The sequence below is a fragment of the Piliocolobus tephrosceles genome, chromosome 10 (assembly GCF_002776525.5).
Source record: "Piliocolobus tephrosceles isolate RC106 chromosome 10, ASM277652v3, whole genome shotgun sequence".
Taxonomy (NCBI): domain Eukaryota; kingdom Metazoa; phylum Chordata; class Mammalia; order Primates; family Cercopithecidae; genus Piliocolobus; species Piliocolobus tephrosceles.
In genome coordinates this window covers 100636233-100664118 of record NC_045443.1, presented here as the reverse complement: position 1 = coordinate 100664118, position 27886 = coordinate 100636233, and the positions used below count along the sequence as shown (strand labels likewise).

The 27886-nt window shown below is 45.7% G+C and overlaps 1 protein-coding gene across 1 annotated transcript; it reads right to left on the bottom strand.

Moving 5' to 3' along the window:
• Positions 1-15103: 15103 nt before the first annotated feature.
• ASCL1 (achaete-scute family bHLH transcription factor 1) lies at positions 15104-17965 on the bottom strand. The gene is made up of 2 exons (XM_023189298.1): positions 16603-17965; positions 15104-16240 (listed from the first exon to the last, which is right to left on the bottom strand). Exon 1 carries the CDS (start codon positions 17366-17368, stop codon positions 16649-16651), a length of 720 nt encoding a protein of 239 aa, XP_023045066.1. The 5' UTR covers positions 17369-17965; the 3' UTR covers positions 15104-16240; positions 16603-16648.
• Positions 17966-27886: the final 9921 nt, after the last annotated feature.

Sequence of the window (27886 nt, the reverse complement as noted above, 5' to 3'; positions counted from 1 at the left end):
ACTCAGGACATATTTACAGGCAAAATATCTCTAAATTTAAAGCTTTATGGGTCTAATCATTAATTGGGGGAAATAGTTCAACAAATAATTCTAATATTTCCCCATTTTCTAGACTTTAAAGACATCATACAGAATCTTTTAGATTTATTGATGCTCACTGGGGTCGGGTAGAAGAGGATGAGAAAGGATACAAACTACTCTTGGGTTTCTGGTTGAAAATATTAGGGGAGTGGCAATATCACAAACCAAGATTTGGAAAACAAGTTCGGCATGTTCTTTCAACCAACGTTTTTTTCAGAGCCTGAGAAGCACTTAATGAGAGCTAGATTAAGGACCTTAGAGGTTCTAGGAATGGAAAAAAATAGGAAAGGCTGAAATGCCATTCAAACACCAATGCCAGTGCTGTCAGCTAAAATGTAGATCCCAGTAATGAAAGGAACTAGACAGAGAAGATTCTGCCTGGCCTTGATGGTTTGAAATTTTTGCAATCTTGAAATCTAATTGAGAAAATGGCCTTTTGAGGGAACATACTTGCTATTCTCTCCATGTTTTTTAATCTTGAATCTCTCAGTTACGAGTGGTATCATCTTGGGCAAGTCATTTAATTTTTTATTTGTTTATTTTTATTTATTATTTATTTTTTGTTTTTTCAGACAGTCTCACTCTGTCACCCAGGCTGGAGTGCAGTGGCATGATCTGGGCTTACTGCAACCTCTGCCTCCTAAGTTCAAGTGATTCTCCTGCCTCGGCCTCCTGAGTGGCTTGGATTACAGGCATCCACCACCACGCCCAGATAATTTTTTGTATTTTTAGTAGAGATGGGGTTTCACCATTTTGGTCAGACTAGTCTCGAACTCCTGACCTTGTCTTTCACGCACTTTGGCCTCCCAAAGTGCTGAGATTACAGGCGTGAGCCACCGTGCCCGGCCTAAGTCATTTAATATTTCTGGGCCTCTGTTTCCACCATCTACAGCTCAGAGGGTTGAAGAAGGAGACCTCTAAGGTACTTGTACCTTTAAACATTCAGGGATTCCATGTAGGGAAATCTGACCCTACTGTTCAGAAAACTTTAAGTTCAGACAATTAAGGGGGATGAAAAGGATTGGGAGCAAAGGCCAGCTCATGGGTAGGACCCACAAATTTGTTCAAAATGGCCCTCGGAGTAAAATCTACAGTAGACAGAGCCTGAGTCTCTCTGAAACCCCATACCCATTGTCCCCCTCTTCCTTACTCACAGAATCCCCCTTGCATTTTAAGCAGTGACACTCCTGACTTAAAAAGTAAAACTCTAGCCACATTTTAGAAGAGAGCAGCTTTCAGCTGGCACACTCTTTTTCTCTGTATCCTTCCCCTTCTTGCCTTGAAAGCAGACATTATCTGGAGATAGGGCAGTCATCCTGGGACCACAAGGCAACAGGTTAAACACTAAGGATGGCTGGGTGGAAAGCTAGTCAGCACCTGTGACCCTGAAAGCACTGAGAGCCATGATAGTAACCCAAGTGCATTCCTACACCCAGACTTCTTGCTCAGAGAAAAAAGAAGAAAGGAAAGGCAGGAGGGAGGAAGAGTGGAAGGAAGTGAAGGAGAGAGGAAAAGAATAAGAGAGACAGACAAAGGGAGGAGAAGAGAGAGAGAAGGAGAGAAAGAAGAGAGGGAGGAAAGGAACAAAGGAAAGAAGGAAGGAAAAAGGGAGGGAAAGAGAGGGAAGGAAGGAAGCTGGAGAGAAGGAGAGAACAGAGAAAGGGGGGCAGAAAGTAGAGAGAGGAGGCACTGAGAAAGGAATGAAGGCAGAGAAAGAGGGAGAGGGAAGGATGGAAGGAAGAAAGAAAGGAAAGAAGAGGAGGGAGAGATTGAAGAAGGAAGAGACAGGAAAGAGGGAGGAAAGGAATGAAAGAAGAAAGAAGGAAGGAAAAGAGGGAGGCAGGGGAAGGAAGAGAGGGGAGGAAGGAAGGAAGGAACAAAGGAAGAGAGAAAAGAAGAAAAGAAAGGCATGAGGAAAGGAAGGAAGGAAGGACGGAAGGAAGGAAGGAAGGAAAGAAGGAAGGAAGGAAGGAAGGGGTGCATCTGTCATTTGGTTTTACTATCATAGGTTGGGTTTTCTGCACCATCAACCTATTTCTGATAAATATGATGACTGATCTCTTTCGTATAGTGATGAATAAGGTCATTTCTCTGCAACACTTAGTATGCTTGGGAGCTACAGATATAACAAATGACTGCTTCCGGTAAAAAATCTTGACTACAAAGAACAAAACTAATTGTATGTCTTCTAGGACAGAGATCACATTTTATTCATCTCTAGCCCTATTGCCCAATGTAGACATAACATACTTTAGGACCACAATTCCTATGGGTTAAATAAATGATGGAGAGAAGAAAAGTGTCTTTTTCCATCAAAGAGTTATTCCATCATTTTGACTACAAACATTTACATGTGATGATTCATCATTAGATTGATTCTTCCTCCTTCCCAGGTCAACTAAACCAGTCTATGGGAACATCACATGGAAACCATAAGAAGTTTCTGCTGAATTTCACCAACGAGGCTGACATGTCCTTAGGAAGAACGTAATACCCAGGTTCCTGGGGTAGGTGAAGTGCCCTTGTGATACCATCCATGGCAAGGAATTATGAAACTTGCTCCAAAAGGTGTAATAATTCATCAGGGCTGAGAAGAGGAGCACTTGGGAGCCTCAGAACAGAGCCTGGGTAGTCACGCAGGAAGGTATAAGGTAGGAGAAGGCACTTCTTCTGCCTCCTTTGTTCTGCTACATTCCTCAACTAATGCCCAGATCTGAACTGAAATTATGTTTAAATGCAAATAGTTTACATATTGTTAACCTTCTAACTGGGAAACAGTTTTCACAATGAAACCAACAGTTACTGGGGGCAACACAACCAAATGAGAGAAAACATCTTTCTAGTGCACAGTTGAGTGAATTGCTACTATCTCTGCCAGCATCCGTTTCCAGCCAGTCCTTGAAGGACAGTTTTAAAGTTCACCTAGTTGTCACCATCATCATCACTCTAGAGCAAGGATCAGCAAAGTACAATCTGAGAATCAAATCCTGTTGTTGTAAGTAAAATTGTATTGGAGCATAGCCACACTCATTCATTTATATATTGCTCCTTGCTGCTCTTTCACTACGTTTGCAGAATTGAGTAGTTGCTCATGAAGCTGAAAATATTTACTATGTCACCCTTTACAAAATAATTTGCAGACTCCTGATCTAAAAGGTAGTTGTATTTTCTTGTTTGTTGTCTTGTTTTATGTTTGGCTGCCCCGTGTCTGAGTACCCTTCCCTTGGGTATTCTTAAGCATTTTGAGAAAAGTATCAAAGCGGACAAGGCCACTCACTCTCCTGGCCTCCCTTGCATCTCTCTCTCAACCATTCTGAAGCTCTCACCACGGATGTGGACCTAATGATCACTAGCACAAAGAAGCAGGGACAGAAGAGAGTCTGTTTGTGTCCCAGCAGTACCTGGGGCTAACCAATTTCCAGGCTGTGGCACCATCTGCGCCAGCAGGACATTCAGTGTCTAGACCTGGGGATGGCGTCAGTACAAATAGTGGGAACCAGAGACCAGAAGCAGTGGTGGTTGCAGCCTTATCTAACTATTCTGGGAAATGGTTTTAATGATGGTTTTGGCTGCTTTTCAGCCACACATTTTGTAATCCCTGTTCTGATTCTGGAATTAGCCTTTTTAATAATTTTATGAACTACCCAAAGCTCCTTCTGTAACTTTCTTTTTAGTTTAAATTGACCAAAGTCTATCTCTGTTGCTTGTAACTGAGAACTCTGACTGATAAAACCACCTATTTTTTTTTCCATTTGTACATCAGTTAGCAGTTTACAAATCACCATCATATAACTGTTTTTGTCTTGTGACAACCCTGTGAAGTGTGTTTACGGCCACTTAACAGGTGAAGAAACTGAGGTTAAGTGAGGTTAAGCAATCTTGTTGGGTCAACACTGGAATCTCTTTTGATAAAGGAATCTCCACTATGCCAAGCAGGCGAGAGTCCTTTTATAACATCACGCTTACTAGTTTTACTTATAAATTAAGCACATTGCATCCCCTCTTCAAAACCAGCAGAGTCCAGAGTTCTGTTAATGCTTACCAACATCTTGTCATTTATTTGCCTCCTTTATTCCCATCCAGGTGGCTTTATTTTTCATTTGAAAATGTCATTGTCATGTCATTAGCAATGCACTGTTACCTGACAGTAGGAAGAAGTGTCCCTAGGCCATATGGCTGAGTTTAATCTACATGGTCACGGCGTAATCCCGTTGAAATGGCTTCCCTTTGCAATCAAAACCGAATTTCACACTTTACCAAGATGGGGGCAGCTCTTGTCTTCCCCAGAGTAATATAGATCTCCCCAGGCAGCCAAGGCCAATGGAAATGGCTTTCTTCTCCAGGCTAGCAGCAGGTGGGGGGCAGGGCTGAGAGGTCAGTAGAAACGGGAAGAGACTGGAAAGGAGAAGCAGGACCACTGGGGGAATCAGAGTCCAAAGTAATCCTCTGCATTCGCCTCCAATAGATTACCACTGGGGACATTCGACCCATGTAACTTGGGAGAAGTAAATTTAGAATAAGCCCTCTTTATGGAATTAGAGGCTTTATCTTATCCACAATTGTTATTTCTAAAGTTTTCTATCTGATTTATCTCCCCAGAAAGGCTAAAATTAAAAACAATTGTCTACAAACTAGCCTTATGTCAGAGCAACCTCAGTTTATTTAAAATCTCCAGAAATAGATATTTTAAGCAAACCTCTCCCCATTTATTATAATGCTGCCAATTTTAGTCCAGCCTATGATAATCACTGCTACAAATACATAAGAAAAGAAAAATTGAGTGTCACTAGTGATGTAAAATAAGCAGAATTTTAAAAATGAGAAATCACTTTTAAGAAAACTTACTTATTGGTAAATTTGTTGGTTTAAAATATAATAAAACTTAGTGAGACCATGAGGAAATTCATACTCATATCGCTGAGGAAATTCATACTCATATCGCTGACAATGGAATCATAACTGATTGAATCTTTCTGAAGACAATTAAGAAATATGAATAAAAAAGCCTCCAAAAGACACATTTCCTTGGGCAAAGAAAGTCTCCTTCTGTAGATCTGTCCTGAGGATATAATCATGGAAGTGTGTAATTGTTTGGTTATAATGTTTTTCATCATAGAATTTATTCACTAAGAGCAACATATTTAAAAAAAGAAATTCCCTTGTTTAAAAATACACAGATTTAAGACGTTATTATATCTTCAATCAACATTTTAACATTTTAAACCATGTTGTAGAAGACTAGTGATACAGAAACATGTAATTATTATATGTTTGAGTTTCTGCCTTATGGGGTGACGTAAACTGTAAGGTCTGGACCACTATGGTCTTTTTCACTACTGTATCTTGCTTGAGGGCTTACAACAGGACCTGGGAAAACATTTGTTGAATAAACAACTAAACTAATTGATGTTCATATTTTAAGTAGAAAAGTGAAAGATCTGATGCTATTTTATAAAAAGAAATAGATGAAAGATAGATAATAGATTGATAGATAATTAAATATTGACTAATATTCTCTGGTTGATAGAATTATAGGTGATGGCTATTTTCTTCTTTTCATTTATGTATAACACAGATATACTTCTATGGTAATAAACAAAAATCTGCATCACCATTTAAAATTCTGCACAATATACTATTATATGAGCTTGTAAATATTAATCAATTTATCTCTTTATACATTTATTGAAACAGGGTCTCTAGCTCTGCCACCCAGCCTGGAGTTCAGTAGCACCACAGTGGTTCACTGTAGCCTCAGCCTCCCAGGCTTAAGTGATCCTCCCACCTCAGTTTCCTGAGTAGCTGGGACCACTGGTGTGCGCCAGCACACTCAGCTAATTTTTGTAGAGACAGGGTCTCGCCGTCTTGCCCAAGCTAGTCTCAAACTCCCACACTCAAAAGTAACCCTCCTGCCTCAGCCTCCTAAAGTACTGAGATCTCAGACATGAGCTGCTGTGACCTGCCTGCAAATAAAATATTTATTTGAACCAATACTCAAGATTAAAGTTTCAGGTTGTTTTGGGTTTTTCACCATTATCTTTAAAAAAAAAAAAAATACTACAACAAGCAGCCCTGGCTATGTATATTTTCTATGTATATTCTCCAAAAGACACATTTCCTTGGGCAAAGAAAGTCTCCTTCTGTAGATCTGTCCAAACCCAAAACAACTTGTCTGGGTTTTTGTTTTGTTTTGTTTTGTTTTGTTTGTTTTGTTTTTTGCCTTACAAAAAGTCCCTAGAATTAGAATAGCATGTCTATTTTCATCTATAGAGGATCTCCAGCAACAAATTAGCTGTTCGTTGAAATGTATACCCTATTTAGATGCCACAAAATAAATCCCCCTCATTTCTGTGTCCTGGTGAAGCAGGGACATTCCTGAGAAGAAGGAGATGGATGTAAAGCAGGCCTCTTCTTGGCCACTCCAACAGGAGAAAGAACATGCCCTACATGTATTGCTCTCTCTTCCAAACACAGCTTCCCTGTCCTCAGGAAGTGGAGACATGAGTGGTCTGAATGCTGAACCTGGACTAGTCTAGCCAGATCATCCTCCCAAGGCTGAGATATTTGGTTATTATATTTTCATGGATTTTCAAGGGAAAAAATATCATCATTAGTTTACATGAACCACCATTGCTACATCACTGTGGCTATATCAACTCTACAGTTTTTATTTCAGCAGTCCTACATTATGTGCTTATGTGGGGCAGGCTTATGGTTGTTTCTAAATCTGCCCTATGTATCAAATACTACTGCATTCTGAACATATTTAGACAATGTAATATTTCCATAAAATATCTGAAAAGTAGACCTTGTGTTTACTTTTTTGGCCTCTGTTATTTTTGGCCAACAGTGCATGAGGTAATTATTATATCTCAAAAACATAATCTGTCTTCTGGAAGATAAAGAAGGCTAACCAGAGAAGGAAAAAAAACCCAGAAACGTGGGAAAGACAAAGAGGGACATGTTGAAGATCCTTCCTGCTCTCCAGAAATGAAAACATCACACAAGGACTCAATGAAAAACTAATGACCAAGAAGCTGACCAACTTTTGCAGGATTATCAAACATTTCTGGGATTATCAACAGTAGTTTTTCTTGCTTTTTTCTCCATTTTTTAAAAATTGATGTTTTGGAACTGAAAGAGCTGATTGGTGGGTAGAATCAAAGACAGACAGTGACAGCAATCTTGGAAGTTTGAAAACTGAAGCAAATTTTAATACTTTCACTAGTGTCCCATGCAATGGAAATAATGACTATCCCTTGAAATGCTATGAATGGTTTTGTGAAAATGTTCCTTCTAAGGCCTGAGAAGACCAAAGCTCTGAATCACTCCAGAAAGCTCAGAAGATATGTCTCCTGGAAGGAATCACAGTGGCCAATTTTAACTTCCAGTGTTTAATTTCTCCTAGCAAAGTAATCATATCTTGGGGCTTCATTTCTCTGTTCCACAAAATGGGCTGATAATTTCCTACCTGCTTTATCATGGAGAAGTAACACCCGCATCATTCTGCTCTTGCTGGAAGATGACGGTTCACTTCTTGGAAGCTCCGAAACTGTGCCACAACACTAGACGGTCTTTCCTCTTTCCTTCCTTCCACAGGTTTAGATCTGTGAACATGATTTCTACTTTACCTCATTCCATCTTAGTGGCATGAACACCACAGAACAACAGTATTAAAAATTTTCTGAGGACTTAGCTATAACATAGCATTTTTGTTTCACAGATATAATGCATGTGTGACATATATTTTCTTGATACACAAAAATAAAAGACTAACATCTATTTCATATTCAACTGGATTTTCTTGAGCATGTGTTGGATATCATGCTAGGAACTTTTGCAAAGTTAATCTTATTCTATCTTTATCATTACCATAGAAGGTAGTTATTATTATCTCCACTTATGCAGATGAGAAAACAAAGGTTCCACTCCCAAACTAACTGATGGTACATAAGAATCCCAACCAGATCTCTTCATGCAAAGTCAAATATCTTCCAGAACAAAACAGTGTTCAAAGACAACCAAAAGGACCTTTCTAAGGAATTCCTCCCTTCTTCCCTTTTTCCTTTTCTTTGTATCTTCCTCTTCCCTTCCATCCACAAGTTTATGAGTGTCAAGGACATGCCAGATACTGTTCTAAAAGTGGAGAATATTCTCGATAATACAAGGAAGATGGCAAAGAACACACTCAAGTATTGGCAATGCTTTCAGAAGCAAGCAAGCACAGAGCTGGTGTCTGGATCTTATTGGAGAAACTAAGGGATGGATTATGGTGGAAGGGGAATGAAATTTGGAGTCAGACAAATCTGAGGTCCAATCCTGTCTGCCACTACTTAGCTGTTACAGACTCTCAGTTTTATTCACCTGTAAGATAAATATAATAATACACCACCTTGAAGGATTACTCTGATCATTAACAATATAAGATCCCCGGCACTTGAAAAATGCTCAGCAAACAGGAGATAAGGATGTAGTCGTGTGTATATATTTTACCTATTTCCATTGTAGGAAAATGTCCTGCTATACTGCCCTGGTCTGGGAGGTCATTTGTCTGCCCATCTGCAGTACTACCTTGTATGACCTCTTCCAGGGATCCAACACAGCCAAGCCTTAGAAAGCAGAAACTGGGGGCATCTCGGTGCATCAGGACACTGCAGAAACTGCACTAGGGCAGGCTCCATCTCCTGAGGCTTGCAAATCCCTGCTCCTTTGGCTGGCAGGCACTTCATGGGGTGGAGGGCCAATTCGCCATGGCGGTTTGTATCTGCAGCAAGCCTGACAGGCTGGGAGAGGAAGGCGTTAATGTTTTCTGACAGGCGACCCCTAATTGTGGGAGCTTTTCTTCTCGGGCTTTCTGTGAAATTCTGACTTAGGCGAGCAGCATAACCAAGTGGTAGGGCATTCAGCATGGCTTGCACTACACTGAGTTGGGGGGGGTTTGGGGTGGTGGAGTGGAGGAGGGGGGCACTGGCCCAACATTATTCATGAAGACTTTCAGCTGTTTTTGTCTTTTAACTAACCTTTGAGTTTGATCAGAAGGCTGGCCAGCCTCCCTTTCACCAAAGGCCCTGCTGGCACCTGGACAATGGAGACAGACTGTTTTTCCTAGTAAAGAGAGATAGCTGGAGGAACCCAAAAGCTGTGTGTACTGCAGGGGGGTGGCTGGGGGAAGGACACGCCAGCTTTACTTCTGTCTGGTCTTCAGGAGAGGGGTGGTTATTGATAGAATTTCCAACTCCCCCAACACAAGCAGCCCTCTCTGACTGCTGACCCTGCAGGCTCAGCAACTTCATCCGGGTAAATGCACTCAGTGGGCTGATTTTCTCATTCGATTTTCAAATGTCACTCTCTTCCCCCAGCAATACCTTTCTTCTGCTTTTTCTCCCCACTGTCCTCCCTCTTTCCAAAGAGTCCCACCGGCTGAGCAGAGCTCCAATCTAGAAGTGTCTGGAGTTTTGTTAATTGTAAATAGTGATAACAAAAAAAGGAAGAACAAATGAGTGCGAAAGAAGAGGGGAAGGAAGAAAGAAAAGAGAGGCGAGAGAGAAAGTGACTTAGATGACAGAGAAAGACAGATCCAAAGAAAGGCAGGCAGAAGCAGTTTGGTTCAGAGAGGATGCGGAGGGCGGGGCTCTGTTGGGGTCGAGTCCGGAGGCGGTGGGGCTGGCTGCGCTGAGCCCGGTAGTGCAGGCTTCCCGGGCCGGCGGGGGAGCAGGGAGCGGCGAGGGGGAGGCTCTCTCTAAGGTCTCCCATTTGGCAGGTGCGGAGCTTTTGTCCCCTACATCCACTTCCTGCTTCGACAGCACGGATCCAGGGCCCAGTCCTCCCCAATGCACTTTACAGAAAGTGACTCCCTCCAAGGAGTGTGGGTTGGCGGCTTTCCCCCATTTCGTCCCCAAAATAGCCCTGGTAGCCAGCGCATCAAAGGCGGCTTTGTAAGCGGCCGCCCGCTGGCTGCCTGGAGGGGGGCGCACGCGGGACGTTCTGGGAGCGCGTCCCACTCCTGTCTCCAATCTCTGTCTATGCTCTCTCTCATTTATTCTCCTATTCTCGCCTCTCCTTCATTCTCTCTTTCTCCCTCTTGTTTTTCTCGTCTGCTTTCTCCATCTTTTCCTCTCTCCTCTCTCCTACCCCAGCAACCTACGCTTGAGTTTCTCTTCCTTTCTCTCTTCTCCCTCCTTCCTTCCCTTCTCTCCTCCTCTCACTCAGTTTCTCTCTACGTTTTCTTTTCCCATCTCCTCTATGTCTCTCTTCCTCTATTTCTGTTTCTCTCTCTCTGTTCCTCTCTCTCACCCCCTACTCCTACCTGTTCCTCCTTTTCACACTTCTCCCCTCGGGTCCCCATGCCTCTTCTTCCTCCCCCCAGCTTCAGGTAGCCTGGAGAGTTCCCGGCGCGCGCAGCTGACAGCGGACGCATGCCTGCAGCCAATCAACGCCCGGATGCGCTGCAGCTTGAATAAATCATTAAGCCTGACACGCGCTCAGGGCCCGCGCTCCGCGCTGCAACTTGCCTCCTGCCATTAACCTACACACCCTCTTTTGTAACAACCTAATCTTGCATACAAAGGAAGAAGGAATATAACTTCGACCTGCGCTAGATCCAAGTCATTCGCTTTCGCAGTAGATAAAGAACCTTAAGTAGTGTCAGTGAATCCGCTTCCCTCCTTACCGTTGTCTCCGGATAACCTGGAGTTTCTCTGGAAGTCCGAAAAGAATCATTTCTTGGCTCAGGAGTGGAGAGAGGGAGAAAGAAGTTCAGAGGCTTTTCAGCAATAAATAAAAGGACCTGAGGCTGCGGACAATTATTACACCACAGAAGCATCCACAGTGTTGTTGTTGTTGTTGTTGTTGTTGTTGTTGTTTTAAGAAGTTGCAATAACAGATGCTTCTTGGAGAGAAAACACAAATTAACACAATTAAGTTCTAGAAATGTTGACCAGATTTAATAGTTTGTCCCTCCCCTTTGAAGTGAGTGTATAAATTGCAGGGCAAATGAATGGGTGAAAAATGTAGGGGTGGCTTCCAACAGCAGCAACAGCTTTGCTGATCTTAATGGCAAGTCCCCAGTACCACTCCACTACGTGGTTCAGAAAGATCGTAAGAAGCACGTATCTCTTGCATTGATATAGTCATTGGATGCTCTAAAGTCCTTTCATTTTCTGTTCACCTGGTGATCTATGCAAAGGAAGGTATCATTTTCCTCATTTTCCAGAAGAGAAAACTGTAATTGACTTCACTCCTGGCTCAAGAAGATGAACCGATGTTTCTAGAGTTACATGTTATATGGAGTTGGGTTCACCCGTACTCTAGGATTTTTCTTACTCATAACCCCAAGAGTCCCTGAAAAGTCTTACACAAAACTAATATATCCATGAGATCCTGTGGGGAAATGACCTGTGTAGCAGACAGAGTTGGCAAGAGAGATGATAGCACAAGGGTAAATGAAAAAGTTTAACAGAAAGACAGAGATGTTGGTGAGGTTAACCAAAATGATGCTGCACCGAGAGACTAGGAACAAGGGAGAGCTGTTACCAGCTCTGGGCCTTAATTAAGGGGCAAGAGAAGGGAGTTGTTACTAAACTTCAGCAAGAGCTGTATCGGTGGGAGAGAAGCCTCCTGACAAGAGCCCTGGACTTAGGACAAGGAGTAGAGACACTGTCAAAGCAATAGGGCCTAGGCAGGGATGGAGCAGGGATAAAATATCCCAACCTATCTCCCCTTCTACTTTTCCAACTCCTGCTGGTGTTTCCCACTGGCCAAACCCAAGAGGAAGCCAGAAGGACACACAACTCTTGTAATGAATTCCATAAAGATAAGCCTGCCTCCTGAGACAGAGAGAAGAGCAGAGAAGGGTGGAGAGTGCAAGTGGAGGGGAAAGGAAGAATGAGAAACACAACTTTCAGTGGAGCAGAGAAGACCATCCCCATTTGTCCATGTAGTCAATAAATATCTTTTCTTCCCAGGGGCGGGGGAGATAACGGTGAACACGACAAGTAAGGTCCCTAGCTTCAGGGAGGTTACCGTGTAGTGGGGGATAATTGACAGTAATCATATAACCAAACAAAGATACAGCATTTTCAGATAGTGGTAAATGCCAGGAAGGAAAAACAGGATTAATGGACAGTGATTATAGCAATGGAGAGCTGCTTTAAAGAGGGTAGTCAAGGAAAGCTTCTTGGAGGAGGTGGCATTTGAGGTAAAGCAACTTGGGCATCTTAGAAAAATCTCCCTTGAAACCACATCTATTATCAGACTTTTTCTACGTGGTTTGTGGGTAAGAATCCAATTTGGGTTGTGATCTAGATGCACCTGACCAGTCCCCAGGAAAATGAGATACAAGACTGGAAGATAAGAATAGCAACAGCAGCAGAGGTTAACATTTACCTATAGCTTGTAATCTCTGCCACCAAGCCATTTCTTAACTCCTTTACGTGGCTTCACCTAGCTGCTGTGTGTATCGAGGAATTGGGCTGCTACTTCTGTGTTTAAACAACCCCAGCACTGCAAGAACAGCAAAGTGGAAAGGCACGTTCTATCCCTCTGTCTTAAGACATCTCAGTCCTACTCCTTTGAAGTTCTCTGCAAACCACAGAATGGTTTCTTCTCTCTTCCTTGGTGGGTCCTGTCTGATGTGAACTTGAGATAGATTCTTCTTGATGCATCCCCTCCTACTCTCAATTTAAAATGTTAAATAACTGTATCAGGGAGGTGAAACCTGTGCACCAATAGCTCTCTCCCATCCTCTGATGATGTGTGCCATTCAACAACTCTGCAGCCCGCCCCGCGGCAGGTCTGTATTTTCTTTCTCTCCCGCACTCCCCACTCCTCCTCGTCGATTCAGCGTGTCTTCAGTCTTAACTCGCTGGTCTCCAGGCCATTGTTGAATAGGTAAGGTTTCTCAGTCAATAAAGTCAACGCAGTTTTCTACCCCAGCATTCTCCTCCTCTCTCTCAAAAAAGAAAACGAAACGAAACAAAACGGAACGAAAAGAAAGAGAGAAAGAAGGAAGGAAGGAAGGAAGGAAGGAAGGAAGGAAGGAAGGAAGGAAGGAAGGAAGGAAGGAAGGAAGGAAGGAAGAAAAGAAAGAAAGAAAGAAAGAAAGAAAGAAAGAAAGAAAGAAAGAAAGAAAGAAAGAAAGAAAGAGAAAGAAAGAAAAGAAAAATGAGTGGGGGCTAAGATGCGGAAGAGGCTGCTATTGCTAGCCTCTGGGGTCTACATTTTGTATTTCGCTGACAGCCCAGGGCCGCTCCAAAGCCCGCCGCACAGCCAATGGGCAGCGGTGATTTATGGAGCTGACTAACGCGCGCTGAATGCGGCCTGTCAGAGCGCTGTGAATGGCTTCCCTTCGCCGCACAAGCCCCGGCTTTGTGTTGCTAAGCGATTAGAGCAGATGTAATGAGATTTTGCCCAATCCTCGCTCTGCCCTTTCCTAGCTTCGGCAAAATTGTGTGTGTGTGTGTTTGTGAATTTTTCTAGTTTGCCTTCGCATTGTGGCAAACAACGACTAACTTTGCCTCGAGTTTAAAGAGACTGGGTATTTCCCATTCAGAAGCGAGTAAAAGAACACCTGTCTTCACAGGAGAAGGAAAAAAAAAAATCCCCTTTTGTGGGGGCTGAAACATTATCCTAATGTTATATTCATAGCCATAAGTAACTTGCTACACTTTCTTTGCATACCTTATCTGGAAACTTGCAAAGGAGATAAATTAAAGGAAAGAGAAATGGAGAGTGGGGGTGGAGCCCATTTCTGGTCCTCCAAATGAGAAGATAAAAATAAAAGCAGACATCACAAAAGCATTACTTCTCTCAAGTAAGCTCTAAATTGGCCCACTGCAGGCAGAAAGTCCGATTATTTATGGCGATGAGGAATTTACTGATTTTTTTCCCTTAATTACGCTCATCTCTTTGAAAGGGACTGAAGCCTCAATGTGCATTCTATAGAGGGTCATTTAGCAAAATGACATCAGACGCTGTGGCGTGCTCCGCGCATCGTGGCTTTAAAAAATGATTATTCTGTGCCACTAAATGGTATAGATGTACCAACACAGACTAGATTTTTAACTCTGGAAGACGTGCTGGCTACCCGTTCTTTGTTGGGTTTTGTAAGATGCATTTTGCGCTCGGCTTTCCGCTTGGCTGGAGACACGCAAACTGAATCTGCAAGTAATGCAGGCGGCGAGCGAGGAGCCGGCGAGAGGCCGAGTAGGATTCTAATCACGTCCTTGCTAACTGACAAGAAGCAAGCCAGCCAAAAACCCACCAATTTCTTTTTGAATCTTGGTAATTGGGTACTTTTATACGCAGCTCACGCTATTCGGATAGAGTCACAAGCTTAGATAGACCAGTGTCTCAAAGCGACCACACATTTCTAATGCGTTTTTTTAAATTAAAATCTCAATCCGTCTGGAATGAATTCATATCATATGTGCCTTTTACTTAAAATCAATATGGCAAGTATGTGTACTGGAGAAAATGAGTAGAAAATGTGTGCCTGGAAGTGAGGAAAGAGAAACATACTCACCACTAGGAGCTTGAATGTGGAGAGGGGTGCCTCTCCAACCCCCATCCCAGAACCACCATTCTCCCCACTCAGACCTAGTCTCCATTATTTCATCCAGTCCTACCATAGTTTCACATGGAGAAACTCAGAATGGAGTTGAGAATTGGAAAATGGTGGAGTACCCTCTCTTTCTGGTTCACTTTTTGGGGGGATTTTAAATTTTGATCAAAGGATAATGCAGCCATCAATCATCATCTATTCTTTTGGTGGGCGTGTACATTTGCGCACAGGATAGAAAGAAAACATATATACATGTACACACACACACACACACACACACACACACACATTCATCATAAAGTCACCATTTGGATGGGACTGGCCGTGGCACTTATCATTGTCCTTTCTGCCACTTAGCATGTTTTGCAACATTTTCTTCTCCACCCACCTCTTCCCTTTGACATTTTCATAAAACTGAACTAGGGGCACCAGAGTCAAAGAAAGCTTAGAGGCAGCTGATTATTTTCATTTTAAAAAAAGGAAAAAGGTTTTATTATGAAACTAGTTTGTATAAAACAGGGTTATACATATTTTTGTAAGTCTGTAATAAAACAGTAAGAAAAAAAAAGGCAGTCATAGGAATCTCCAAAAGGCAACCTATCAAAACCAACTGGCTGCCACTTTGAGTTTGGACAGTAGCTGCATAAACTTTGTTCTTCTTGAACAGTATTTAATAACATCATTAATACATTAACAACATTTCTATAAAGTAAGACACATTGGTGCTGAAGTACAACTGGTGGCCTCTTGATCTCACCTATGAGGAGAGTTCTTTACAAAACCACATAGGGAAAATGGCAGTTGTAAGGTGAACTACACATCTAAAATATGCAGAGGTAATAGCATTACATGTTAAAGTATCAAGATATACACATTTTAAACCATTTGTACAAAACTTCTATAAATTTTTCTCTCTCTTTCTCTCTTATGTACAAAAATATCTTAATATATCCCCAAACTGGTTAGGATAGATACAAATAGATTTTTTTATAATAAAAAATTCACAAAAGATTGGAAGCATTCTATGATGAAAATGGTAGAAAAGACAGTGTGAGGGAAGCCATGGGGTTTGGGAATCCGGCCCTGGAGGAGAAGCAGGGTTTCAAAGGGCTGAGAATAGCATAGTTTCACTGTAAACCAATGTCTACAGCTTACTGGGGTAGGGGCTACTGAGACCAAAGACACCAACTCGTTTCTAGAGGGCTAAGAACTGCACTTTGAGAGAGGGCAGGGAGGTGAAGGGACCCGAGCAAGAGCTTTCAGCTCTGCGTGTTAGAGGTGGTGGGAGTTACTATAATGTGTGTGCTGCTCCCTTCTGCCAGGAGCCCACTGCTTTTGCACACAAGCTGCATTTTGCGCGTTGACTCAGGTCCCAGTTGCTCTTCATATCTCCGTGAATGATTGGAGTGCAAAGATACTGTTCTGAGCGCTTCCGGTTTTCTGAAAGCCATGTTTCTCAGGCATGCCTCGCTTAGCTGGCGTTGGGGTTGGTTGACTGTTTTCGTTTTTTTCTTCTTCCCTTTTCTTCTTCTTTTTCTTTTCTTCCCCACCCAACGCCACTGACGAGAAAGCACTAAAGATGCAGGTTGTGCGATCACCCTATAACATAAGGAAAATAACAGGAGAGGTTAACTTGAACGCGTAGGTTAGTGGTAGGGGGAGATGGAGGTCTGGGGAAAGAATCTGTCAGGTAGACGTCTCTTTTGACATGTCCCAGTATTCGGTTCACCAGTATCTCTGCACCTCACTTCTACCCTTCACTCCTTGGAGACCTGGGCAAAGCCATTTTCAGAGGCCAGTGCTGAAACTAACAAACGAGGACTTGAAATCGACCAACTTTCACAAATCCTTTAAATAAAAATTCCCCCATCTCCTTGGAGACATCCGCACTTCCACAGGCACTCAGAGGGAGGACTAAGGCAAGAATACCCCTCCCCCGCCCGCCCCCAAATGCAACCTACCTGCTTCCAAAGTCCTTTCGCACCAGGGCCTGATCAGGCCAGCCCCTCAGAACCAGTTGGTGAAGTCGAGCAGCTCCTGCTCCTCGGGGCTGAGCGGGTCGTAAGAGCCCTCGTCCGAGGAGTAGGATGAGACCGGCGAGCCGGCCATGGAGTTCAAGTCGTTGGAGTAGTTGGGGGAGATGGTGGGCGACAGGACGCCAGCCTGGAAGGCGGCGCTCACCGCGTCATGCTCATCCAGCAGCTGCTGCAGGGCGCGAATGTACTCGACGGCAGAGCGCAGTGTCTCCACCTTACTCATCTTCTTGTTGGCCGCGCCGTTGGGGACGTGCTCCCGAAGGGTGGCAAAGCCCAGGTTAACCAACTTGACGCGGTTGCGCTCGCGCTCGTTGCGGCGCGCCACGGCGGCCGGCTGCTGCTGCGGCAGGCTGTAGCCAAAGCCGCTGAAGTTGAGCCGGCGTTTGCAGCGCATCAGTTCGGGCGAAGACGAGCGCTGTCGCTTGACTTGCTTGGGCGCTGACTTGTGACCGCCCCCTGAGGGCTGGCCGTCGGCCGCCGGTCTCAGCTGCTGCGCCTGCTGCTGTTGCTGCTGCTGCTGCTGCTGCTGCGCGCTCTGCGCGGCCGCTGCGGCTGCCGCGGCCGCCGCGGCTGCTGCGGTGGCAAAGAAACAGGCTGCGGGCGGCAGGAAGGGCTGCTGGGGCTGCGGCTGGGGCTGCGGCTGGGGCTGCTGGCCGGCGCCGCCGCTCTCCATCTTGGCAGAGCTTTCCATGCGCAGCGGCGGCCAAGGAGTCGCGGAATCAGAGCGAGCGGGGACACGAGGTGCGGGGCGCGCGAGGGTGACACAGAGAGGACTTGGGTACAGGAACAGAGAGGGAAAGAAGAGGAAAGATGAAACGGGAGCCCTGAGGGAAGTTAAAAAATATATACAAAATCCCCGGGAGACTTCTTAGAGTGGGAGCAAAGAAGGTGAAAATGCTTTTTCTCCTCCCTGTACTTCGCCTCCTCCTCCCTCCCCTCCTCCCTTCGCGGGTTGGCTTCGGGAGCCTCGCGTGGCGCTCGCGTGTGAGGCTGCCGCTGGCGCCTTCTTGTTTCTAAGAAAAAAAAAAAAGCAGAAGCAGCAGCAAAAGTCAGAGCTGAGCGCGCTCTGCCGCGTCTCGCGCTCCTCTCCTACTAAGGCTGCACTCTCTTGCGCCGGGTCTCGGTCTCTCCAGCCGTGGCTCAGGCTGTTTTTATTATTTTGTTAACTCCCTTTCTTTCTGATTTCCTTCTTTCACTCGCCCTCCCTGGCCGGATCCCTGTCGGTGCGCCTTCCACGTTCCCTGGCCAGAAGTGAGAGAGTGCTGGGCTGCCGGAGTGCGTCCGCCTTTTCAATGGGACACCCAGCCCCACGCGCAGCCCTGGCCCCGCCTCGCCCCCTACTCCCCGCTGCTGCAGCGAGCGGCTGCAGCCCCCACTCCCCCCTCCTCTTATCTTCTCCTCCCACCCACTCCCTAAACTCCCCCTCCTCCTCTCCTCTCCCCCCTCCCGTTCCTTTCTCCCGCTCCTTGCAAACTCTCCATTCAGCTGGGTTTGTTGTTGCAGTGCGTGCGCCTGGCGCGTGCCGGACTCCCGGCTGAATAAACAGGCGGCGCGCTCGGGGCGGGCTGCAGCTGGGGGTGGTTTTAGGAAGGGGGTGGGGGGCGTCACAGGAGGGACAAATGGCTCTAGGAATTGAGGTGTATAGGTGGAAAGATTGGGGGTGAAGTTCCCTTGGATTCTGCTAAGAACTTGAAGCAAAGCGCAGGGAAGGGTTTGGGCAGAAAAACTGGCATAGGAGCGGTGTCGAGGTGAGGATGGAGTGGGGCTCGACTTTTCCTGTTTTCTCCCCCTCCTCACTATTATTGTCTTCGGGTTCTTCGGTGACCCTAGGAATTGGAATAAATTATGACTGAGGTTTAGAAACATGGGTGGGGTGGGGGGAACTCCGTCCAGGACAGTGAAAAAGGGTGCCGGACTATGTGAAAACGTGGGTTCTAGTCCCAAGGCGTCCTCTCAATGCTCTGTGGCTCCTCCTAAGTGGCATCCTCTCTAAGCCTTCCTTTCCTCGTCTGCAGCCACAGAATATGGTCTCTAAAGTCCCATTCAGCTCTAAAACCTAGGAGGTGTTCCCCACAACTGAGCAAGTGGATGGGGGGGGGCAAGGAGAAGCGACACTGAGGAGTGGTTGTGAACCGTCCTATAGGTGGGTATATATGGCAGGGACATCCCCCTAGGATGACCTCTGGCCCCCGTAGGATCGCCCCCTACCGCCGCCCTCTACCGCCACCCCCTCCCCACAGGGATTATTTCCGGACCAGCTTGGGGGATATCATAAAGAAAGGAGTGCTCTGGGATATTCCCAGACCCTCGGAGAAGAAAGACGCGGGGCGGGGGTTGGGTGATGGCGCTTAGGGCACTGGTGGAGCTTCCTGGTTGTTCGGCGCCGCCGTGGGCACCTCGGCAGCCTTGGCGCAGCCCCCATCCCGCCCCAGGCGTGTGCCCGGCGGGCCGGTGGCAGGCGACTGGGAGCCGAGCCCGGCGGGGCCGCGTGCTGGCGCAGCGAGGGAGGGGGAGGCGCTTGCAGCCGTCGTTCGACCGCTTGGACAGCGCCTGCCCAGGCGCCCTTCCTGGGCCCTCGGCCCTGGCGCTCTCTGGCCAGAACCCTGTCCAGCTTCAGGACGTCTGGGGACGCGGAGCTGCAGAGAAAGCAGACCGAGCAACAGGCCCCATCTCTTTAAGGCTCTGGTCGGGAGAGAGGCTGGGGAGCGTATCAGGTAGTGTCTACATAGGCAGAATGAAGTGGAGGGCAATCATCCGTTCGATTTTCCTGTAGAAATAATCCGAGATCTGGGTGCAAGAATGATTGTGGTGAATTATCCGGATAATTGGTTCTAATCGAACTCCCCTTTGTGGAGATGGATCTTTCTAAAGGGCCAACGGGGATGACCCAGGGAGCTGCCTTTGGTATGTGGGCTGGCTGAGTGTTTCTGGAACAATATTGATGATGGTGGGCAGTAAGGAAGGGCGGCTCCCGGAGTGAATCAACTCTCTGCCTCAGTTTCCTCTTTGCAGAATAGGTAGGCTTGAGAGGTATAGGACCAAATCGTGCAACAGAGGTCAATTCTGTAACCTTTCCTAGCCACACAGCCTCTTCTCATAGTAACCTGTAACTTGCTGGCCTCACAGGACTGGCTGAACCCCGTGGGATTCACACCTCAGGCCTTTCTCCACACCCCTGACCACAGGTAAGGCTAAGAGATCTCTGGAAGTATAGGAGGTGAGCACCCAAAAGCAGGGTCACTACACAGCCTGTGCACCCTGTGCCTCCCAGCCACAGTAAGCCTCAGATCACTTGCAGAAATAGGAATTATTCAGGCACTCCTTACTCACCTCCCACATGACCCAGCTGTGTCAGAATGCCCCATTCACTCTATTTCAGCGAAATAGTTGAGTGTCCGGGGTGAGAGTGAGACGGAGTCTTGCAAACATGGAATCATCTAGATGTGTTTTCTTTTACATTAAGCTGAAACATGAACCCCAAGCTCCCTACCAACTTAGACTCACTTCACAAAGGTCCGGAGTCTGAGCTCTACCACAGTGGTGCCTTATAACCTTGAACAAGTCCCTCTGCCTCTACTGGCCTCAGTTTTCTGATCTGCACAGAAGGGATGTACACCAGCTAATTTTGAAACTTGTATCTAACAGCTTAGAAAATTTGCTGGTAGCCAGCACGTGTTCCCAGTTTCCTTTTCCAGGATGCATACACAGGGATCTCAATACCAGCGATGTAGAGGATGGGACCTCCTCTCCCCTCCCACACACCGTGAAATGGGTGCCCAAATGGAAGTGCATTGTAGTGAAGAAGACTTGTCTTGTAGTGGCCTTACTCATTGGCCTCAGGCCAGGAGAAAAGACAGTTGATGCTAGGATCCTTCTGGCCAAAACCACCAGAACATTTGTCGTTATTCTCCCTATGCCAGCCCTGAGCGTATCCTCACTCTTCTCACCCTAGTATGCTAAGTTTTCTTCCTTACATACTTTGCAAAGCCTTCCAAGAACCCAGGCATTCTCCTTTCCCCACTCAAGTAAACCTGGAATTTGCACCTCAACACTGTCATCTCCACTTTCTCCTCCAGCCCTAGGGTAGAACAGTCTATCATTTTTCTTTAGAGGTTTGCATTTCTGTCCTTGGGGATTCTATCAAGGACAGTTTTCCATTGATATTGGCTTCCTGGTTGTTTTCACCAGTGCGAAGCAAAAGATGGGAGGCTCAGGAACCAAAATTAGAATCTTGCCTCTGACACTGTGGCCTAGATTATAATCCCTCCTCCCAACCTGAGAGAACTGGCCACATGTTCTGCTCCCCTAGGCCCATGGAATTCCAGATAAAGCAGGCTGATTTGACTTGGTATCTAGGCCTCGTTACCTGAGAGCTGTGTGATCCTGAGACACTCTGGGTGTCTCTATTTCACCTATGCCAATAATTATAGTACCTACCTCCAAGAGTTGTGAGATTTCAATGATATGTGTGTAGAGCACTCTAGCTCAGGTCTAGAGAGAAAAGGATTAATAAGGAAGTCATGCTCACACAACACACCCAGGAAAGGGTGTGTGGCAGGAGCAGCCTCAGCACTTGGCTTCCTGGAACCACTTTGTGATCATCACTCCAGCCAATGGAGATCCAGTGCCACTCTGTCTCACTGCCCCAGCACCTAGGGGTGAGTAATTCCTGTCATTTTTGAGAAATGGTGGTGATGCTGGCATATTAAGGTGATGGAGATAGTAACCCAATTTTTAGACATGAACAGTAGCAAGTGAGATAAACTATAGAGGTATTCTGTGGCCTCCACGTGCAAGGGGCTTCAGTCGAGCCCCCGGGCTCTGCTTTCTGTGGCTCCCTTGCCACACAGTGGACCTGATTCTGAGCAAGTCCTTAGGACTTTACTTGGCTAAGACACTTGAACAATGTCACATTTATCTTCACATGAAGGGAGAAATAAACAACTTACAAAAGGAGGGTTTGATACCTTCATTCGTAAATGAGGTGGTGGTACTCCCTTTGCCTGTATGTCAAGGGTGTTATGAGAACTAAATCAGATGTTGTTGGATAATTTGCTTTGCAAGTTTCTCCACATATCAGAGATTGCCTTTTTGCTTTTTCAAACAGCAGTATTCAAACAGTGTTCTGTCTTGTCATGGGGGTGGGGGAGTGGGAAGAGCAAAGCACTGATCCCCTTTGGTGAGTATCAACCAGAGTACAGACATTGCAGGAAGATGAGAAGGCTTCTTTTTCTCCTCCAATACAATAGGGGATTTAATTTCTGCACCTTCAGGCCCCTTTCCTATATCAGAACACTCTGGAGCTGAACTATACTTCAGATTAGACCTTATCTTCATTCAGCCTCAGGATCTGTAAGGGTGAGATGGCTTTCTTAGTGGCCACAGGGGTCTGCTGCCCTGAGATCAGAGACCCTGTGCCTTGAGTCTCCTGCCGCCTTAATTTCCATTCACAGCTGAAGGCCAGGCCAATACCAACTTCACTCAAGCTCAAGAACTATGTATGTGCTCTTGACTATGTGTTGTCTCTCTGTAAAAAGAAAATATGACTCATCTCTTTGAAAACCAATTTATGCTTTCTCCTCTGGGAGAGGGATTGATATTACAAGTGAAACTAGGATTTCCACTGGACAAATAATTTAATAAAGTTATATTTTTAACTTTAGTTAGTTTCCGAATCAGGGGCAAAGGGGGTACAAAGATGAACACAGGTCTTGGATTCTGGATTTTGTTACAGGATTTTAATTGTAATCTTTGAATTTGGGGATGACTTGAGTTCCAGAAGCAATGGATGCTTTGAGAAAAGTGAGTGTGCTTGGCATTCATAGCCAATATTCATCTTCCGGGAACTATAATTAATACAAGGCCTCTGTCCTGCTGGGCTGTGTGCTGCTGTAAGCCTGTGCTAGACACTGCCCTACCCAGGGAAAATGAAAAGAACGTTACTGCACAATCTACTGCCTCTAAGAATACCCTACCCAAGGTAATTTCAGAAAGGATTGCTGCCTAGCCTGCATTGACTCTGCACCAGCTTTGGAGGGCCTGCTTAGGGGGCAGAATAGCACAAACCATGTATTTGGCTTGGCTCAGCTTCCTGGTCACAGCAGCCAAGCTTGCACCTGCATTAAGGAATTCAGCCTTCTAACAAATCTATTCACTTTTTCAATATGCTTTAAAAAGAAAAAAAAAGTTTGAAAAAACAAAACAAAAAAAGCACAAACTATATTTTATTGTGGCTTTTGGGATAAGGAGGGAATGTGGGGATGGGTGAGGAGGTAATTTGCAGCCACCCTCACAAGTCCTTTTGAAGTTCTCCAAATAATGAGAAGTAACGCTAAGTCTTTATTTTTTTCTAAAGCCCCATTTACATTATGATTAAATACCTTCCTTGGATGAGCATAAAGAAAGTCGTTAATCTATATAACTCTCCAAAGAATCAATACATTCTAAACTTTTGTAGGATTTGTTACACTCTATTTTGTTACAGTAGGCCAGCTCCTCTCTGTCTAGGCACATGGCTTTCCTTCCCTCCTCCTCCCCACCTCCTCCAAGAATGAAAATAAAGTAAAGGTCTTTCACGGTAAACAAAACCAGCTGATTCTTCACAGAGAACCCCTGAATAGCTGGAGAAGAAAAAAAAAACTTACAATAAATGGTGCATTTTTTTCTCTGCTGGGTATAGTATTCAAGGATCAGGGCAGTATTCAAACAGAGCTCCATTTTTTGCTCAGCAAGAGAGTTTAGAAAAGAAGCGTGGAGTCCATTCAGAGCTCTCCCCCCTTCACAATCGAAGGGCTCTATGAAACCTATCTTCCATGCCTTGTCAGAGTGTTTCTGGGGACCAATTAGTGCTTTGTTGCACGGCTTCTTTGCTGAATCTTTGAGCTGCAAGAAAAAGCGCTCTTGAGTCTCCCCTTATTTTGACCATTTCAGTCATTACTCAGTGTAATAATTAATATGACAACTGGACGCTGGAGTTTGTATAGAAACACCTCAGCTACAGGAGCAAGTGTGCAGTGGGTGGTAACGAGCCGCACATCAGCCAGAGAAGCCACACACACAAAAAAAGGAATGAATGGCAAGAGAGAAAGAGAAGGAATAAAGATAAAATAGTTGGCACAACGCAGGGGAACATAAAACAGACTCAAATGAGGAGGGGAAGGGGGAAGCGGGGACAATTAGGAGGGGAGGGGAAAAAAACGCCCTACAGAGGTTAACTTATTTTGAAACTGTTTTCTGAATAGAACCGTGGATGTGAGTGACCGGATTTCAGCCCATCAAATCTCCTACCCCCACTTTGTGGATCCTCTTGGAACGCGGGGGTGGGGAAGAGGGCTCCAGCAAACTTTAGGTTCTCCCCAGGGTTCTTCGGGAAAGTGTACTCAACATGCTACTCAACCCAATTCTCAAGCCCTTTGCACCGGGTTTGGCTTCTGTTTTTATTTTTGCAAAAAGTCTGTTCCTCTTGGCTCCAACTTCGGTCTTTGGAGTTGTCAATGGAGAAATTAGGGTGCTGTGTAGATTCACCAGGCGAGTACAGTACTACTACACTGGGGATGAATGTTGGTGAGAGGCCATTCCAGACAGACCCCCAACAACTCTGCTTCGTTGACCCTTGGAACAGTGCCCCGTGGGGCTCCTGAGTCGTGAGGGGTCTCCCTGGTAGCGCACAGCCGGACCAGGAGCTGTGCTCCGGCCCCCGTGCGGTGCCCAGCTCTGCAGGTTCCCGAAAGTGCGCCCCGGGGTGGAGTTGCAACCCGCTCCGTGACGGCATAATAAATAATTAGAGGGTTTAAGCGTGTTAGCCACAGCTCATGCTAATGAGCCAGATAAGGGTTCACGCTAACCCGAAGTGACAGTTTGCATATAGGAGGGAAAAAGAAAAAATCCTGCTTCCCCCCACCTCACGCACAAACTTGATTGCTCCTTCTCAAATTCATGTCCCCAAATCCCTTCCCCCATTCCTCTGATTTCCCTTTTCTCACATGCCCCCACTTCAGCCACACAACACACACACTATCCGTTTTTGACCTTTCCTTTGCCTTTCACTGGGGCCGACGGCACTGTGACGTCACTAAACCCCTGAGTGCCTATATCTGACCTGCGCGGAAAGTTCGTTCTCAGTGCGTCCTGGCCAGTCTCAGCCCCCAAGCGGGTGGAACACACCAAGGGTCTCATCCACGAGGAAGGGCTTTAACGCTCAGGGTCAGGGACCCCTGAGAGCTCTTGGGGGCTTGCGCACCCTTGGATGCTCTCGCGTTCAACAGGGCGAGGTGACTACCTGCTGGGGCGAGGAATGCAGGCGCCTAGAGCCTTGGAGCTCCTGAAACGTTCCTGCCGCCTCTGGAAAGCAAGGGCAGTTTACCGAAGTGACTGAGGTCAGTCGTGTGTCCCCATTGTGTGGCCACGTGTCCTGTGTCCATCACCACCTCCCCAAAGTCCAAGCTCAGCCCGACTCCTTGCGGTGCGGCCTGGGAATGCTCTGGCCTATAAATCAGCTTCGTGGCTGGAGCTGTCTCCACCACCCGGGCAAACCTGGACGCTGGCCCCGAGGGCAAAGGGAAAGAGTGTACTCCTAACAGATTCAGGAGGAAGCAGCCGCAGCCTGAGAGCAGCATCTGCCAGGGAAACTGTGCGCCCCAGGTCAGCTAGTTAACTATTTCATCCCTCGCCACCACTCTTCCTCAGGCCAAGTATTTGCAGCACGGGCAGGGACCAGTAACTGATTTTCAGTCCTTTCGAGAGGAAGAGAAGGATTTCTAATAGTAGATAGTCACTGTCATGGACTATTTAGGAAACAGCAACAAAGACAAGATTAAATAAGTTGATGTTTGTAAAATGCTGACAATGGTGCACATAGTAAACACTGGATATGTGTTGAATAAGTACAAACAGACAGGAATAGATAACAGGAGGTATATGCTAATCATCTAAGATGTTAGAAAATACTGTTTAGATCTGAAAATGATCAAGGTTGACATGATCATTGATTCATCAAACAACTATGAAACATAATCAGAGGGGAATAAGACTCAATGAGTGCCTTCAATAAATTTGTGACTTAGTAGACATTAAAGGAGATGTATAAGAAAGTCCATTAAAACATGCAGTGGGGGCAGCCATGGAGAATCTTCTTCCCTGTGCTCCCTTCTTTTTGGACTCCCACCCTCTCCTGCATCTGCCAGACCACCCCCAAATAAACACACAATCTAGGAAAAAGTGGCGGACTTGTTATGCAAACACATCCTAATGTCATCCAGCCCCTCTTGCCCAACCAGATGGTCACCCCTAAGCTTCTCCTATGTAACAATTCATGAGTAGACACTAATGATTTCAACATACACATACCCTTTGCCACACATTACTGTTAGGTGCAGTGAAAAGGCAAGTCACTTAAAGAGACAGATCCCAGAAGATCCTGGAACTTTCTAGCTCTGTGACCGCTGGAAAGAGGCTCATCCTCTCTCAGGCTCTATAAAATGAGGGGGTTGAGTAAGATGCCTCCCCTCTGACTAAATAGAGAATACAGGTGTGGACCACATAATCCTCTAGTGGCAACCATTCTTTGAACAGACAAACTTGTTTTGCTGTTCTTCTCCCACTGCCCTTCCACCACAAGAACCTTCAGGGGGAAAATGATGTCATCAGTGAGACCAGTCCTTGCTGGTGCCAGGATCATGGCTTTTTGTAGCCAGAAGGCAATGCCATGGGGTCAGCATGACTTTAGCCCTAGGGACCAGGGCAAGAGATCGGCCACCGACACATCAGGATGCACATGCAAACGGATGAAACTCACCATTGTCGCCGACACCATTGCTTGGAAAATAGGTTTCTCCTCTACTCCTGGGCAGTTTTGGGTCTGGAAATTGAGAGCCCGAGAAGCTGTAATTTCTGCCAGTTGTGTGGGTCGTTCGCCACCTGCCGGTTGTTTCTCAAACTGCAGCTGGGACTGTGAACATTTGCCACTTGATTCATTCAGGACCGCTCGATTCTATTCTGTTAATTCTTCTCCATACAATTTGGTGCAACCATAGAGCATCGTGCGGACTGAATGACGTTCTCCCCTGATACTCCCATTAGAGATATCTGAGATGTTTGTTAATATTCAGATTCTGAAGCTTTATCCCAGATCCACCAAATCAGAATCTGGCAAATCGGCTCTTTTAACAAGCTACTTGGTAGTGCTTTTGTATACTAAAGATAAAGAACTATTTCTCTAGAGGTATTCGGGGTGATAAGACAGTCTCCATTACTCAGACTCATGAAGAACTAATATCTTCTGGTAGAGAAGTTAAAATAGTCATGTAAATATGTTAATACTTTATTTGGGTAAGAGAATGCCTTAGTGACTTGAAGGGGAGGAGAGGCTCAGTAAGTTATTACAAAGATGGCCTTTGATACAGGCCCCGAAGAATGGTCAGAAACTTGCAGGGGGAAGAAAAGAGCCACAGGAACAACCTACCCAGCCCCAGAGCCTTTCGCTTCCTTGGCTTTCTCCACTCCGGTAGCCTTAACGTGCATTCCTCTTCAGTCACCCCTTTCAAGGCTGCATCTTGGGCTTTGCCTTTATTCAGAAGAGCCCCATTTTGGAAATCTTAACTTTCCATTCCCACCGTGTAGCTTCGTCCTCTGATTCCTCCTCATCCTCACTTCTGCCCTGCCTGTCTCCAACCTCCTTTCCTGAGCTCTATTTCTTCCCAATCTGGTCTCCCCCAACTCAGGAAAGTTTGACTGATTAACTCATAAACCTATAACTTATAAAATGCTTACCTTATAAAATGCTTACCTTCCCATCCTAAAAGAAGGCTGATACACTCTTTGACCTTGTGACCACCTTTAGCTCTCTGCCCAATTTTTTGAACATTAGTCGACACCCACCGTTTCATTTATCTCCCGCTCTTCCCTCTGGAGTGCCCAGAGTGTGTCTGTGGGAGTCTTTCTGGATGAGGCGGGCTGAGTAAAGATTGTGGGTAGGCCTGATCCAGTCTGTTGAGGGACTGAGGATGAGTGAGGGAGAACTTACTCTCTCTGACTGTCTTAGAGGTGGGGCACCAGTCTTCTCCTAACTTTGGACTCAGACTCATACTGGAACTGTAGTCTGGGCCCACAGTTTGTCAACTGCAGATCTTGGGACTCCTCAGCCTCCATAATCACATGAGCTAATTTCTTGAAATACATGTCCATCTACATCTAATCTCTTACTGGTTCTGTT

Bases quoted from the DNA above. Each gene is read 5' to 3' on its own strand.
- ASCL1 (XM_023189298.1), bottom strand. From the start codon at position 17,368: ATGGAAAGCTCTGCCAAGATGGAGAGCGGCGGCGCCGGCCAGCAGCCC.